This window comes from Scardinius erythrophthalmus, assembly GCF_964197995.2.
Source record: "Scardinius erythrophthalmus genome assembly, chromosome: 1".
Classification (NCBI taxonomy): Eukaryota; Metazoa; Chordata; class Actinopteri; order Cypriniformes; family Leuciscidae; genus Scardinius; species Scardinius erythrophthalmus.
This window is the reverse complement of record NC_138221.1, coordinates 61,164,838-61,182,217: the sequence shown is the minus strand read 5'-3', so window position 1 is coordinate 61,182,217 and position 17,380 is coordinate 61,164,838. Positions and strand designations below refer to the sequence as shown.

At 36.2% G+C, this 17,380-nt stretch overlaps 3 protein-coding genes across 7 annotated transcripts in view; 2 read left to right on the top strand and 1 right to left on the bottom strand.

The window, feature by feature from the left end:
- LOC308702727 (tripartite motif-containing protein 16-like) overlaps nt 1-17,380 on the bottom strand; it is a 662,678-nt gene that overhangs the window by 366,249 nt on the left and 279,049 nt on the right. The window lies entirely within an intron of this gene.
- st6galnac2 (ST6 (alpha-N-acetyl-neuraminyl-2,3-beta-galactosyl-1,3)-N-acetylgalactosaminide alpha-2,6-sialyltransferase 2) lies at nt 427-7,868 on the top strand (the record flags this gene model as incomplete). The annotated part of the gene is made up of 8 exons (XM_081375019.1): nt 427-444; nt 2,347-2,431; nt 2,534-2,696; nt 3,685-3,823; nt 3,939-4,042; nt 7,303-7,386; nt 7,481-7,577; nt 7,686-7,868. 8 exons carry the CDS (start codon nt 427-429, stop codon nt 7,866-7,868), a joined length of 873 nt encoding a protein of 290 aa, XP_081231145.1.
- The window catches only part of LOC308699335 (CASK interacting protein 2), an 82,836-nt gene continuing 79,169 nt past the window's right edge, over nt 13,714-17,380 (top strand). For all 5 annotated transcript variants that reach the window (XM_081380064.1, XM_081380063.1, XM_081380062.1 and 2 more), the window contains exon 1: nt 13,714-14,134. The gene's annotated coding sequence lies outside the window, so the exon portion shown is untranslated. The remainder of the gene's footprint in view (nt 14,135-17,380) is intronic.

Below are 17,380 nucleotides of genomic sequence, written 5' to 3'. Positions count from 1 at the left end.
TGTTTTGAAACACACCACATGATTTCTTACCTCAAAGGTAATAATTATCAGTGTAGCGACAAATGACCATCTTGTCACTTGTCGCGTGGTTCTAAACAAATACACTTCCAGTCCAATACTGCATTTATCTTCTGTTTTTGTCTCAGTTCTGATGCTCAAACACATTGCAATCCCCAGTTAGCATGTCCTTACATGATCGTGACACGGTCAAAAATTGTTTGCTTCCCCATTACACCTAACGTCTCTTGCTCTCTGATTACCTATATACCCTAAACCCATACTCCGCCCAGTGTTCTCCAGTGGAAGCATGAGCCTCGTCACAAGCATTTCAATGCACAGTTCTTCCCTAGTGTAACTATGCAAATGACAAATAAATGCCTCTTGACTCTTGAGTTGGCACTACAACAGACATTTAAATAGAGCATAATGGCTCTAACAATCAGAGTAATCTAAACTGTCAAAGTTCTGCTGCTTCCTTCACTAACTGTAACAACTAAAACATGAGTTAACCTATGAAAAAGATACATATATACAGGCTAAAACGAATTAATAATAGAGTGGCTTATTTAAAAAACTAAAAAAAAAACTAAACTGAAATGATCAAAACCATTACTGAAACTAAAACTATTAGTAATGTGTAGGCTACTGGAAGTTTACTACTGAAAATTGGTCACCAAAATTAAAACAATTATTAAAATAAAAAGTGCATTTGAAAAACCAAAACTACAAAAACTTCGCATAATGCAAATTCTTTATTTCTCTTCAATGTGGATCTGGCGAATTGGCGGGATCTGGCGGATCCAAAGTTGTGAATTTAACTTATACTATTATATACGAACAGTTGTAATGATTGCTTCACCATGATTTGATGTTTACTCAATCTTTAGATTTTTACCTCGAGGCAAAGGTGTTGACACACAGATGCACCTCAAGCTAAATTTCGTTTTTTAACTGCATACCACAGTTGTTATACTGTTTTCTCATAGCCTCCAACCAAAACATCAATGATTTGCAGAGATGTAAAGTGGGGTGGAATGTCTCTGTTATTTTGTAACAAGTATAATGATATTTAAGAATAAATGTGACATTGTGATTTTGCCGAGTTAGACATCAGGAACATGTCTAACTCATCACAATGTCACGTTACATTACAAAGGTCAAAATACTTTGTTGATCATGGAACAACATTCCTGTCTGAAAATGTAGCCTCATCCCTACAGCTCAACCTAACCTTACCATAACTCATCCCTAAAATCAGAGGGAAATGATGGTGAATAATTCTGATGTGAAGCACCTAACCCTGACTGTAAGCCTAAACTTGACATCAACTTTATATTTCTCCTCAAATCTGGTTGGTTGACTGGAATGTTGCTGCAGGATCAACAAAGTTGTTGATGCATGAACATGTTTTACTTGGCAAAATCAGGTTCTGCGTGACTGTTCATTGCCGAGTCACACGTCATAGTCTAGTCGTGTTACCTTAACCGGCTTCAGACACAAGAAGGCCATTGATTTGACAAACTCGAGATGGAATCTTTCACTAATTTCAATAGTCAACAATGTGGATTTGAACCATGAATTTAATTTCTATAATCTTCTTCTAAATGTGCTGAAATGCAATGGCATTCATATCCCATTAACATTAACAAACTGGAGGTGGTTATACACAGGAATGTCTTCCGGTATTGTATGGTTAATGGGGTTCCCATATGTGACCCTGGATCACAAAACCTGTCGCACGGGTATATTTGTGGCAATAGCCAACGATACACTGTACGGGTCAAAATTAACCATTTTTCTTTTATGCCAAAAATCATCAGGATATTAAGTCAAGATCATGTTCCATGAAGATATTTTGTACATTTCCTATAAACATATAAAACATGTATTTTTGTGAGTGAATGCAGCCCAATCGCCAACATAAATGGACAACTTTAAAGGCGATTTTCTCAATGTTTCGATTCTTTTGCACCCTCAGATTCCAGATTTACAAATAATTGTATTTCGGCCAAATATTGTCCTAACACACCTTACATCAACGGAAAGCTTATTTATTCAGCTTTCAGATGATGTGTAGCCTACATCTCAATTTAAACAAATTGACCCATGTGACATGGTTTTGTGGTCCAGGGTCACATACCCTATTTATTGATTCATATGATTCCCCTCTTGTTAAAGAAAGACTTTCTCACGTTTCGATCTGCTTTGCTCTGCAGGGCTACGGAAGTAAGCTGGATTGAAAACGATACCGCTGAAGAGGAAGTGCCAGCCTGCTCTTTGAGACGTGTCATAAAGCAGGAAGACAGTCTGAAAAATAATTTTAGCTTCTCGGTGCCTGTTCTGCAGTGTCGTGATTCTTTTATTTACTCACATTGGCAAACGCTCCTTAAAGAACCGTTGCCCTACGGCTGGAAGGACCAGCCTTTCCATGGTAAACCCTTAGTCACTGTAAAGCAATAGCACCACAAACAAGGAAACAAAAACAAAAAAAAAAAAAACCCACAAACGTTCTCAAAGCATCTTTGTTTTCCAGAAATTGGCAAGACTCTTTCTTTGCTTTCACACCCTGGCAACAGTCGTCTGTTTGAGCGGAAAACGCCAGATGCATGTGTGCGTTGTGCCGTGGTGGGTAACGGAGGAATCCTCAAAGGATCCGGGCAGGGGAAAGTCATCGACAGTCACGATTATGTTTTCAGGTTTGTTGTGCCTTCTGTTAGAACAGCAGATGAGTTGCCTTCTGATATTCGGTTTCATAAAAATTCACATTTTTAAGATGAAGTGTGTAACTTACACAACACTGATGTCATATAAGTAGCCCAATAAAACCAGTTTTATTTATTTTTTTATTTTACTCGGAGTGGGTCACCTCATGGGGGTGGACATGTTGAGATCACATGACCAACCACATCATCTCTGGGATAAACCAATCATGACCATCAGTAACTGATGCATCAACCCTAATAGATACAGTTAAATCAATTTAAAAATAAACATTTTCTTAAAATGTCATTTTATATTTTATTTCCAACTATTTATTCTTATTTATTATATATTTATATATGTATTATATAAACATATAATCTAACATTTCCTTGCTAGAATGCATTGTGAATAACTATCCTTATGTTGGATTATTCAGATCTCTGTAGCTATAACAGTGTAAAAAACAAAAAATTAGGCCTACATAAAATTAAACATGAATAAACAGAAATTAGAGTAAAATAAGTAAATGAGTGAACAAATTAGTACATCTAACAGTATAGGACTATAAAGTAATAGAAATTAAGTATTTTCTAAATCATATTTTGGCATAATTATGATTTTTCTTATTTCCCACTGTACAAATTGGGTCTTGATACAAGAAACTTTATAGATGCCTTTTTACATTTTAGGATGGGGGTCCCTCACAGGAAAATAATCATATTTTGGGGTCCGTGGCATCTAAAAGATTGAAACCCCTGATCTAACTTACACTAAACCAATTATTAGATAAAAAAATCATGAAATATTATATATTTTTTTAGAAAACTGATACAAAATGTTCAATGCTTGGGCAAATTCTAAATATACAGGGCATTTTTTGTCACTTTCAGAGGCATTTCCCCCTTTTCTTTAGATTATTAGTTGGATTAGTACTGCTATGATAGCGCAGTGATGCTAATAATAATTTTAATATTTTTTTAGAGTTAATGGGGCAGTGATCAACGGTTTTGAAAACGATGTTGGGACAAAGACATCTTTCTACGGCTTCACCACCAACTCCCTCAAGAACTCCATTGCTGCTTATTACGAAGACGGGTTCGACAAAGTGCCACGTGACCCGGTAACAGGCCTTCTCATTTGCTACTTATGAATTATAATTCGAAACGTTGCCCTCTGCTGGTTTGCTGATGAATTTCAGGGCTAAATGACTAAAGTCTTAGACGTTATCACCACAGGGCATTGGATATATTTTTATACCTGCGGAAACTCGAGACTACAAGATGTTGTCAGCTGCCATCCAGGGTGTGTCTGTATCCTCCGGGCCTGATATGGGTAAAAGGTGGGTGTAACAATAGGCTTGTTTGAGATGAGCAAAATCTGCGCAGAATCGATCACCGGTGATCAGCGCGAGATGCATGCCGGTTAGACATGTGTCCGAGTGCGGTCCGCCTTGCTCTGATGTCATGCTGACGTATGTCAAAAATCTCTCGCGAGCGCAAGGCGCACGTGTCGGATTCTGCAGTCGCGCGCAGTTGGTCTCCACCGACTGCGCTGATCAGAAGCACGATGGGAAACGACTTGCTGACGACACAGCTTAATGCTCATTGGTTTAAACAACCGTGATGTATTTGTTCTCTTTTAAAATGTTTGATTTTAAAACTCTGATATCATGTTTTATGTGTATACATTATGTGTGAATATTCCCAAACTATCTAACAGTGCGATCTCTATGGGTTATGCAATGTATTTTTTATAAAAAAAAAAAACTAAAGAAAAAAAAAAAACATGTCTGTATTAAAGAAAAAAAGACTGATAAACATGTATTTGGAATGGAATTAAATAAGTAGGCTATTTGGGTGTCTTGTTCATTATATTTATTTTCATATAAAAGCAACATAACTTAAATTCCATCCAGTTTATTAGCAACACTGTGCACGAGCGTGAATCCCGTGAATCCCGCGATATCCGTCTTTGATCTCGCAGGTGTCAGATCCACTGCGAGAAGAGAGAACTGTCCGGCTTGCCTGCGCTTTTTTCACTCCTCCTCTCACTGCAGCCGCCTACTCTCGCCTACATTTCAGGCGAGGCAAGGCGCATCTCAAACAAGCCTTATAAGATTCATACACGTTGCTATATTTACTGACGTCTTTTTTAAATCTTAGCAGGAACCTTGCAGCGCATAAAGTGAACAGCAGATGGGGCATTACTCCTACAATTTGGGCTGAGCCGAATTCACAATTTAGGAACTGGCTCAGATGACACACAAGTTGATTAAAAGTCTTTGCAAAATGAGCTCAGATCAGAAATTGAAGGTAGTTTTGAAAATTGCGCCTGCAGGTGACACTCGATTTGGTATTGTATCAAATTCCAAAAGTGTAAGCTATAATTAAGTGTGGCGTCCAAATAATTATTTTGTTCAAGATGACAGATCAATCAAAGTAATAAGTAACATGTAAAAGATGACAAATGCAAGGGTGGGGCAAATGTTTTCATATTATTATTATTATTATAACAAGACAACAGTTGCCTCTCTTTTAGTTCATGATTTTGAGTTGAATTGGCCGCATGCCCACCGAGGATGGAATTTAAAGGGGTCATATAATGCCATTTTTGTACAAGCTAATATGATTCTTTAGGGTCTAAATTAAAAGTTTGTAATATACTTTAATTAAAAATTCTCATTAGTATTGTAAGAAAACACTCATTTTACCTGGTCAAAAACAGCTGTTTTCAGCACGCCGTTTAAGTGCATGTGTCTTTAAATGATAATGAGCTTTGCTCACCCCGCCCCTCTGTTCTGTGCATACACCATTTCTAACACAATAACCACGTGTTGTTCATTATAAACGTGGGATTATGAAATATATTGAGAATGTCGTACATAGAAAACATGCTGTAATGTACCCTGAGTGTAAACCTTAGACGCATTCATCGTGAAGCCTGCAGCAAGGCTGGCAAATTTCGCAAAGATTAATATAAATACTAATATAAAGGTTAATAAAACATTACACTCACATCTTCTGGAGGTTCAGCAGTAACACGTTGGTACCGATCCGTTTTTTCTCGTTTGTAAAGCTGTCTGGTGTGAAATGATTCGCGTAAACATGAAAGCATGGACGATCGTGGGGAATCCCCGTGAGGGAATCCCAGCGTCAATCCTTTGGGCATATGCTTCAAAAACAAAACTCAGCCACTGCATCTTCAACGGCTCGGATTTAGGAACATCCAAATGACTGCTGTGTTCCTTATTACATCTAAGAACAGAACACCACAATCGCTTAGACGCCATTCTACTCCAGCATAACAACAATGGCGGACTACTATGACGACGGCTGTCACAGCTTGCTCAGGGCGGGTCTTGTGTTGAAACACGGCTGTCAATCACAATCGCGGGAGGGGCGTACGATCTTATGACGTCACAATATCGAACGGCTTGATTTCAGAGAGGGTCAAACATATAAGGAGATTAAAACAAAACCACTGGATGGATTTTTATCATGATAGGATGGTTGTGTACAGGCACTGCCAACAGACATTTCAGTGCAATCAACTTGTAAAAGTGCATGTACCATTATATGACCCCTTTAAACTGGAATGACAGGAAGATGAATGTTCAGTTCATTAAGAACTGCATTAGTTCAACATACAATACAAAAATGTCAATAATTACATTGATTAATTATGGCTGTTGGTTCCCTGATGTTTATAATAAAAAAAAAATTCTCGAGTCAGACACATTTCTCTTTTAGATAACACTGACCAAAACTGATTACTGATAATTATTTAAAGTCCCCCTGTAGTCAATAATTGGATCCCTTAAAACTCATCTTTTATCACCAAAATAACATATTTAATTTTGTTTCCTTTGAAAAACATTCTTCATGCCTTAAAATAGCTTGAATGTAACCCTTGCCTCATTTAGTATACGCGGTTCTATGAATATGCAAATGAGCCCCGCCTCCACTCACTCGCACCAGTTGATCTGATTGGTTACAAGTTTGTGACGTCAGAAACACCAGCGATTTCAAACCGTGTTTTTGAGTTTTTGGTTCACTGCAGTTTTTAGGAGAAAATATGCAGCAATTGTTTTGACTTATGAATTTACACATGGTTTGTCTTAAAGCATATTAAAAACACCACATAGACATATAAACAACATTAAAAGCTTGATTTTTACCACAGGGGGACTTTACATATTAACCACTGACAGTACCTATACTCCATTAATTCTTTGAGGTGATTTTTGTACTGAAAAGATGGCAGTTACTTATAATAAAATATCATGCCCCAAAATGAGAAAAACATTTATTATATAAAATTTTAATTCATTTGTGTTGTTGAAAATGTACATTAATTCACCCTATGATGAACATATATTGTTCATATTTAAAATAGCCGATTTTTGTATGACAATACCTTTATAGGTAATTCATACAGAACAATAAAAATGCCATACATTTAAAAAAAAACAACAACTGTTTTTGCTACTTTAATTAAATTGCTCTGAATTGGAATTCTGAAAGGCGTTCTACCGCTTCTAGAGTTTGAATTGCTATTTGAACATTTCTTAAACTTCAGTTTATTTGGTTGATAAAACAGGGCCTCAGATCTTTTTGGGTATAATCCTGAAATACATCAGTTCAAGATGATCCATCCATCCTTCGTTCAGTATGTGACTCAGAGGTGAAAGTATTTTCCAACACATTCGTCAATACACTCACTTTGTCACTTTTTTTTCCCTCGCTCAATGTAATGCCATTGTATTTTTGATTAACAGGTTTCTGAAATCCCCACAGCTGGATGCATACAGGGATATTTACATGCCCAGCACGGGTGCTCTAATGCTGCTGACTGCTTTACACACCTGTGACCAGGTCAGACTTGAAACTGGAAACCTGAAAACAGCATTTGACATTCTTATTTAAAATCTATTGCTTCAGGTGTTGCTAAGTAAATGTTGTGGATGCTGGCTTCTCTCTCAGGTCTCTGCGTATGGCTTCATCACAGACAATTACATGAACTTCTCAGACCATTACTATGACAAGGTCATGAAGCCTCTGATCTTCTATGCCAACCATGACATGATGATGGAGGGACGTCTGTGGAAGCAGCTGCACTCTCATAAAGTCTTGTGGCTATATCAGACACAAGGAACCAGAAAATGATGTCCCTTCAGTGAATATTTGGACAAAACTGGTTACAGGACTGCACAAATGAAATTGCCAAAGAAGTATTTTGGATTAATCTGTTTAAAAAATCAGATTAAAGGGTTAGTTCACCCAAAAATGAAAATTCTGTCAGTAATTACTCTCCCTCATGTTGTTCCAACCCCGTAAGACTTTCGTTCATCTTCGGAATACAAATTAAGATATTTTTGATGAAATCTGAGAGCTGGATCACTCCTCCATAGGCTTCTATGTTATTGAAACTCGCCGGCCCAGAAAGTTAGTAAAGACATTGTTAATGCCGACGCTGGTCATGTGTGTGATGCTGGCCAATGGTGAGCCTACGTTCTGACGTACAACCCAGAAGCGCTGCGCTGTTACACTATGTGAATACACTCAGAGCCCCACACAGAAGAAAATGAATAGTTAAATAAAGTCGTTATTTTTGCGCACTAAAAGTATTCTCGTCGCCTGATAAATTTAAGGTTGAGCCACTGTAGTCACTTGGACTATTTTAACGGTGTCTTTACTAACGTTTCTGGGCCGGCGAGTTTCAATAACATAGAAGCCTATGGAGTAGTGATCCAGCTCTCAGATTTCATCAAAAATATCTTAATTTGTGTTCCGAAGATGAACGAAAGTCTGACGGGGTTGGAACAACATGAGGGCGAGTAATTACTGACAGAATTTTCATTTTTGGATGAACTATCCCTTTAATTCAAAGATTCACAGACGTTTTGTAGCGCCCTGCTTTCCTTGCAACCTTTAGAGGCAAGGCAGGTGAATATATTCAGAATGAAAAAAGGACTGCAAAAAATGAAATTGCCAAAGAAGTATTTTGGATTAATCCATTAAAAATGTCAGATTAATTCAAAGATTCACAGACGTTTTGTAGCGCCCTGCTTTTCATGCACCTTTAGAGGCAAGGCAACATCACTGAGAAGGAATTCCAGTCTGGTTTCCCATCACAAAATAAGCACAGAGACTGTATATATTCATCTGAATACTGGTTCTGGCATAATTGCAGTGCTGATTTTACTGTATTTTAGAGCTGGACTCTAGACCACAATACAGTCCTTGACAGACTGGAAAACTGTGTTTGACTTGTTGATACCTGGTTTAGGTCATATATGTAAGAAAGGGGTTCCTGTGAGAACATAGGCTTTAACCCTCTGATGGTCCTCGGTCATTTCTGACTGAATAATTTTCTGTTTTGAATTTTTAAAAACACACAGCTTCATCGGAAGGTTATGAAACTTGGTGACTTTTCTGGAATTAGGTATGTGAATACAAAAAAAAAATTGAGGTCATGATCCGAGCATGCTAAGTGGTCGTAAACAAAAAGAGTCACACTCGTGGTCTTCGGTCAAAAATGACCGACCCATAGGAAATGAATGGGAAATTTACAAAAACACAAAAATTCTCTGAATTTTTGTCTGTACAATCTACAAATCGGACACGATTCTAAAAAAAAGTACACCGCAGTAAAGGGGTGACACTCTACAACATCAAGAGTGCAAAAAATTCACACCCACCCACACACACACACATACAAACACACGTTTATACACATACACACCAATAAATTCAGATAACAAAAATCTGTTTTGAATTTTTAAAAATCACAGCTTCATCAGAATGTTACGAAACTTGGTGACTTTTCTGGCATTAGGTATGTGAACACACAAAAAAATTGAGGTCATGATCCGAGCATGCTAAGTGGTCGTAAACAAAAAGAGTCACACTCGTGGTCTTCGGTCAAAAATGACCGACCCATAGGAAATGAATGGGAAATTTACAAAAACACAAAAATTCTCTGAATTTTTGTCTGTACAATCTACAAATCGGACACGATTCTAAAAAAAAGTACACCGCAGTAAAGGGGTGACACTCTACAACATCAAGAGTGCAAAAAATTCACACCCACCCACACACACACACATACAAACACACGTTTATACACATACACACCAATAAATTCAGATAACAAAAATCTGTTTTGAATTTTTAAAAATCACAGCTTCATCAGAATGTTACGAAACTTGGTGACTTTTCTGGCATTAGGTATGTGAACACACAAAAAAATTGAGGTCATGATCCGAGCATGCTAAGTGGTCGTAAACAAAAAGAATCACACTCGTGGTCTTCGGTCAAAAATGACCGACCCATAGGAAATGAATGGGAAATTTACAAAAACACAAAAATTCTCTGAATTTTTGTCTGTACAATCTACAAATCGGACACGATTCTAAAAAAAAGTACACCGCAGTAAAGGGGTGACACTCTACAACATCAAGAGTGCAAAAAATTCACACCCACCCACCCACACACACACACACATACAAACACACATTTATACACATACATACCAATAAATTCAGATAACAAAAATCTGTTTTGAATTTTTAAAAATCACAGCTTCATCAGAATGTTACGAAACTTGGTGACTTTTCTGGCATTAGGTATGTGAACACACAAAAAAATTGAGGTCATGATCCGAGCATGCTAAGTGGTCGTAAACAAAAAGAGTCACACTCGTGGTCTTCGGTCAAAAATGACCGACCCATAGGAAATGAATGGGAAATTTACAAAAACACAAAAATTCTCTGAATTTTTCTCCCAGTGTGACTGCTAAACGAAGACCATCAGAGGGTTAAATGGACCTCTATGACGTGGCGTCCCCCAGGGTTCAATCCTTGGACCTCTCCACTTCAGTCTGTATAATGTGTAAATTTATATTGTCATGCCAAAAATGTATTAGACTAATCATTCTTCATTGGTACTGTATAGCATTCATGTAGATAGATGAAGACAACACTTGTTGCAACCAAATGACTGGAGCTTGGCAATATACAGTAAATGATTTCTGCAGGGCTATGTGACACTGAAGACTGAAGTAATGGCTGCTGAAAATTCAGCTTTGCCATGACAGGAATAAATTACATTTTAAAATAAATTCAAATCGTAATTTTATTTAAATCGTAAGAACATTTTACCTTTTTTAAATCAAATAAATGCAGCCATCTTGCAGAGACAATAAAACAATCTTAATTCTTCCAAACTTTCAGCCTGCCAAATATGTCACAACAAAAGGGCTCTCTCAAATCTCAGTTCTCTCACTCAAATCTCTGTACTTGATGGCACAATATTGTCTTCAAAATAAACTTTGCTTTGTGCAATGAATCTGTTCATTTATCTTACTCTATAAAAAAAACCTTCAAAGCAAAATAAACTCTTTTTTGCTTCAAGGTGCTGGTTTTTAGCTTGTGATCACTGTGATAGTGACATTAACTGCTTTATTTAAACATGCCCCAGGTGTGCAACATCTGTTTGTGGGATATCCGGAAGGTGATAGCAACCCCCGATCCTTTGATCACCGCTTGCCCTTATCTTTGTGGGAGCAGGTGAAGGGATGCAGAACCACGAGCCTTGTTCTTCAGTTTTCACCTGGTTCTCCACAGCACACAGTCTCATTTAGACACTTGTCAGAGCCATTCACTATCCTGTTCCAGATGACTTCATTTAGGAGGGGACAGGAAGCACTTTGATCTGTGACTGAAAAACGAGACTTCTCGATCTCAATGTGTGCACATGCAAGTTTAAGCATATAAATGAGTCCAAGGATGGTTAAACTGTTCAGATACTTTTAAGATAGCATGTCTTCAGATACACTGAACAAAACAAACGTTGAGTTCTATCAATTTTAAGTTGCTGCACAACAACATGCAACAAATGAATGCAGATTTGGGGGAAAGATCACATATGAGGTATCTTTAATATCTCACTTCTTTCTCCTAGAGACAGATATTTAAAGGGCTAGTTGAACTATCCCTTTAAAGAGGAGCATATGGAGACTTTTGATTATGTCTTCTGCTTCTTGTAAAGAAGTTTTGAGTTTGATTTCTCTTAAAATGTAACAAGACAAAGAAAAAGTAAAGCTTCACTAGACAAGTTATGGATTCACACATCAAATCCCTTGTGCAACACCCTTGTGGAAATGGCGAAGAGCGGAAAATGGCTCAGATCGCCATTACCTTAATAATGTCTCTAACCATGCTCACATTTACCAGGATATCAAAGTCTGAAATCAACTTGAAGATCTCAATATGTAGTGTTGGGGAAAGCTACTTTTAAAAGTAATGCATTACAATATTGCGTTCCTCCCTAAAAAAAATGTAACTAGCTGCATTACTTTTTATGGAAATTAATTTGTTACGTTACTTTTGCATTGCTTTCCCTTGTTTGTTTTTTTAATAACAAAAAGAACAAAAGTCATTATTTTCGCAAAGGTAATGGCCATTTCACACCAAAAGTGAAATGAAAAAGCCTCAGGCTGAAGAAAATGCTAATTCACACCTGTACAGTAGAGGGCGCCACTCAAACAAACTCAATAAAAAAAGAAAGAAAAAAACCCCCACAAAGGTGATGTCATTTTTGCTTATTCGAATTGGATCATCGAAGGTCAGCAAAGACATTGTTAAATATAGTGAGATTAAATAACATATAGTTTGCATAATATGCAGAGTTTGCATTTTATTGTTTTCATTCGTTTTAAGAAATAGGGAATGCTTTTGTCCAAGTGAGATGATTGAATGCCTGCTCAGAAAACAAAGTAACTTGCTGTAAATTTAAAAGTAATGTGTTACTTTACTAGTTACTTGAAAAAAGTAACCTGATTACATTACTCACGTTACTTGTAATGCAAAACCCCAACGCTGTCTATGTTTGACGAAACGCTGTCTATGCTTGACGAAACTTAGTACTATTTGCCATATCAACACTATATAGAGAAAAAATTGCGGCAAAATGAAAAAATATTTGGAAGATATCACTTTTATTTAGCGAAAGTAAATTTCTTAAGTTAATTTTTCATCTCTGTTTTTTGTGTTTATTTAAAAAATTAGACAAATCTGGTATTATTTTAATCTTATATCTGTTATTTAACAGTTGAGAATGCTGATCTAACCAGCAGAAGACACTAGCAGGGTTTAAAATAGAACTTAGAACTATACTATTCTATACTTTTATGAATTTTATCGAGAAATCATGAGAAAATGGGTGAATAAACACTGAGAGTAAATGTTCAGAAATTATACATTATTATTATGTTTTGAACAATGCAGCATAGCTGTGTTTTGCGGTGTGTTTGTTGTCAAACTCAAAACAAAATTTTTCATTAAAAAATGACATTATTTTATATGAAAAAGTTAATAATTGTATTTTATTGATAAAATATTTTAGTGTGTCTCTAAATTTTTCATTTTTATTAGATCAGATATCATATGGTCATGTATGGCTATGGGGCACGTTGTCACATTTCACTTCCATTCTTTCTAGGTAAATCAAGGTTAAAGTATACACTGTATTAATGAAACATTAATGATCTGAGCTGAATTCTCTCCACACTAATTTTATAGCTCTGTACAATGAACAATAGCCTACATATTGAGTTATAGGTAACACTTTACAATAAGGTTTATAATTAACACTAGTTAATGTTTTAACTGACATGAACTTACAATGAGCAATACATTTGTAACAGTAATTATTAATCTTTGTTAATGTTAGTAAAAATACAGCTGTTCATTGTTTGTCCATGTTAGTTTACATTGCATTAACTAATGTTAACAAATACAACCTTTGATTTTAATAATGTATTAGTAAATTTTGAAATTAATATTAATAAATGCTGTAGAAGTGCATTATTAGTTTAAGTTAAGGTAGTTAACTAATGTTAACTACTGAAATTTATTGTAAAGTGTTACCAGGTTATATTTGAGTATCTAAATAATATAACGGTGTTTTACAAATGCATCAAATAGGATGAGGCTGAAAGAGCTCCGGTCGGTGAGTGTCGGCGGACGGGTCCCAGAGGGCGGCAGAGCGGCACAGCTGATGCCCCGGAGCGCGTCGCGTCGGGCGGCAGGGCAGCGCTGCTCCCTCCCCCTGGAGGAGGGCCGATCCCCCGCACTCGAGCTGCTCTAACTGCCTCTCTCACACACATAGTGCTGGAGCTCTCCAAACACGCACATGCAAATCCATGCAGACGTTCAGTTTGGGAGAAAATACGGGCGAGAAAATTCTCGAGCGCGCGATTAGCAGTAGTCGAGGTTGTTCACACTTACAGCGTGTTTATCGGCCAAGAGTTGACTAAAGGTGACTTTGAGTTGGTTGTTGTTGTTGTTGAAGAAGTGTCTGGACTGGAGCGAGTGAACGAGCCACTGATCCTGAACCCGCTGTTATGAACTCTTTACACTAATGTAATGGTAAGTGTGTTTATCATAATTGACGGGGAAGTATTGTTTGTGCTGAATATTGGGTTAAAGTCTAACAGTGTTGTTTAAAGCAAGGTGTATATTTGTTAGTTTGTGTTTAAAATCGATAGTTATCGCGCTACTTGATGTGGTTTCACCGAATATCGTTTCACCTTCGTGTTTTCTCAAACTAATTCACCATACTGACTAGTTCCCGCGAAAATACAATGTTTATTGTTTTTATTGGTAAAGTTTATGAAGCTTTATGGTTATATATATTTCTTTCATTACAGCGGCAGATATCAATTTACCTTTCAGTTCAGCTTTAGTATAACTAGTATTTTGGCGGACACTAATGTTACATTGTGCTATATTAGATGTAGGCTACCTTAACTTTAACCAGCCTGCTATTGCGTGTTTTATGGTTGTATGGTGGTGTTATGAAGAAAAGTGTTATGTCATTGTTTGTTTATTTTGGCACACATGTGATGTCTGTCCTCAGAGACTTTGCTGTGTGGATTGAAGGGGTTGTGTAGTGAACATCTAGGCTGGTAACCAGGAGAATAGCTCTAAACCCCTCAAGAGCTGATCCTTCATCAACCTCAGGTTACCAGTCAGAGATATCTGTTCACAAGGGCTGTGTTAAAAACATTTTCACGTTATGATAATCTTCTCAGAAAACATCATGGTTTCACGATATTCTGTATTAAACCATTGATTATTAATATTATCATCAGTTAAAATGACCATTAAATTAATGCAAACAGTTTTTTTTTGGTTGAACCGATGCTTTATAATAGCAGACTTGAAACCATCTCTTTGTTTTGTTTATTCATATTTCTATAATCAAAAACATGTCAAATCAACTGAATGTAATAATTGACTAGGGCCTAATTGAACAATGGAATTGATTCCATTGATTAATGGAATAATTGAACTTATTTTAATCAATTATTTATTAACATTCCTATGAAATGTATTTTATTTAGAAAATATTTTTGTTATGATTTACAAATATATTATAAATGACAGTGATAATCAAATGAATGCATACAACTAGGATTGTAACGAGACCCTCATGCCACGATTCGATACATATCACGATACTGAACTCACGATACGATATTATTGCGATACTCCAAGACATATGATAAAAGGTTAACAAAAAATATACTGTTGATTAAAATGCTTAATTTGGTTTTACATTGGGGTGTAAATGAATAGGCTTGGACTTGGTGCTGGAAACCTAATGCAAAGGACAATAGTGACACAAGAATAAAGATATTCATGATTCTTTCAGAAGCTGAAAACTGATTTTTTTTTAGACGAATATGCTTGCACTCTGTCACTGACTAGATATATTTTAAATAATGTTGGCCACTTTTTACTGGTAACATAAGACATTTGGCATTAGGACCCACAAATATTCCCCAATTGCATTATTATACATTATATTCAGCATTATATTTAGTAGTTTAATGTCATACTGAGACTAAAACTTCTCATACAGTAATTTTTATTTGGGGTGAACTATCCACTATACATATTGTCACTATCCACGATACATATTGTTGCATTTTTGTATTGCGATATATTATTACATGATATATTGTTACACCCCTAAAACTAACAATTTATTTAAGGCATTTAAAATATAATCAAATGAAAATTTAACAACTTTTATCCTTTTTTTTTGGCAAAGTGCTGCACAACAGAGATAAACATGGACAAAAAAAATGATATTCCTTCAATAATGTTTAATATTATTTATTGTGTTATTATTATTATCATCATTTTGAGAAGTAGCCTACATTCTATTGTAGCCTACTAGGCTTCTGTCATGATTTCTTCAAGTTAAAACAAACTTTATTTTGACGGGTTGTAGTGAAGACCTTTGAGTTTCAGGGTGTATTTGACAATGTTTTTTCTCAAATAAAATCCTTAAGCGTTCTCTAAGAGCAGCTCTGGATGTGTTCACGTCCTCATATTGAGAGACGGCAGACGCTGAAAACACCATGAGCGTCAACACGAGTATGTAGTAGATGAAACGGCGCAGCTTATTCACACAGAGACACGCAGAACAAGCAGATTTTATGTTTATAGCAATATTTTTTGCATTTCAATATTCACAAACCATGTCGCGATTGGATTTATTGTGCAGCTCTACTTTAAATTTATTCATCCATCGATCAATTAGCACATTTTACATGACATCCTTGGCCTTATTCACATCAGCGCCATCTTTGATTTTAACGGGAATGAAAGCGAAGCTGTGAGGGATAGACAGACATATTTCCTCAGTGGATTGAACTGTTATTTAAGGTGTTTTTGGATTGTTCTGCTGACGAAACACTGCAAAAATATATTTCAAAGAAGTTTCAGTAGACAAAAAAACCCCAGGCAACATAAGCTGTGGAAAATTATAAGTGATCTCAGAGCTTTATAAAACTTTTTACAGCGGATGCCATTGAAAACACGGTAAGTCTATCCCTCACAGCCTCGCTTTCATTCCTGTAATGGGGCTGCTCTGAATACGATCTATTGCTGTAAACTTCATTTTCTCTGCTGTATGTGTGTGGGTGGAGCAAGTTGATAGTCTCAGCAGTCAAGTGGAAAGATGCTGCTTATGCAGGTGAGATTCTCTGCCTGATTAAGTACCCCCAATACCGTAGATAAGCAATTGTGCACGATATGATAATCGTATACCGTGATAAATACCTTTACAACCCTAGTTAAAAATACAAATTTCTCGATATTAATAAGCCCTATTCTGATGGTTTCTCATGTGGATGTCTGTAAAAATAAATTTGCATGGCACCTCAGTGATAAAACTCATGCATTTGGATGACGATTTATTGACTTTATTGTAATCCCACGAACCCGCTGTTCGCATGGTCAGTCGCATGATTTTCTGCTTTAAATAAAATGTCATATGCTTGTAATAATACGAATACATTTGTATAATAGGAAAATAATGTTCTATTTGTTATTTTATTATTTAAATCTCATTTTTTTAAATAGAAAGCTAGACGCGCCTACGCTATATTTGAAATGGTTTTCTGTCTGGCATTTTATCTCAAAAGGTTGTCATTTTAAAAATATGGAAATAAGCAGAAACAATTGAATGCAGCCTCTTATTTACATGAGGTAAAAATAAATGCTGCGTCGTTTGTATTTTTAATGTTGTGCATAATAGCCTACACATTTTAAAATTGTATCATATATTGCTGCCACAATAATGACCCATTTCAAATGTTT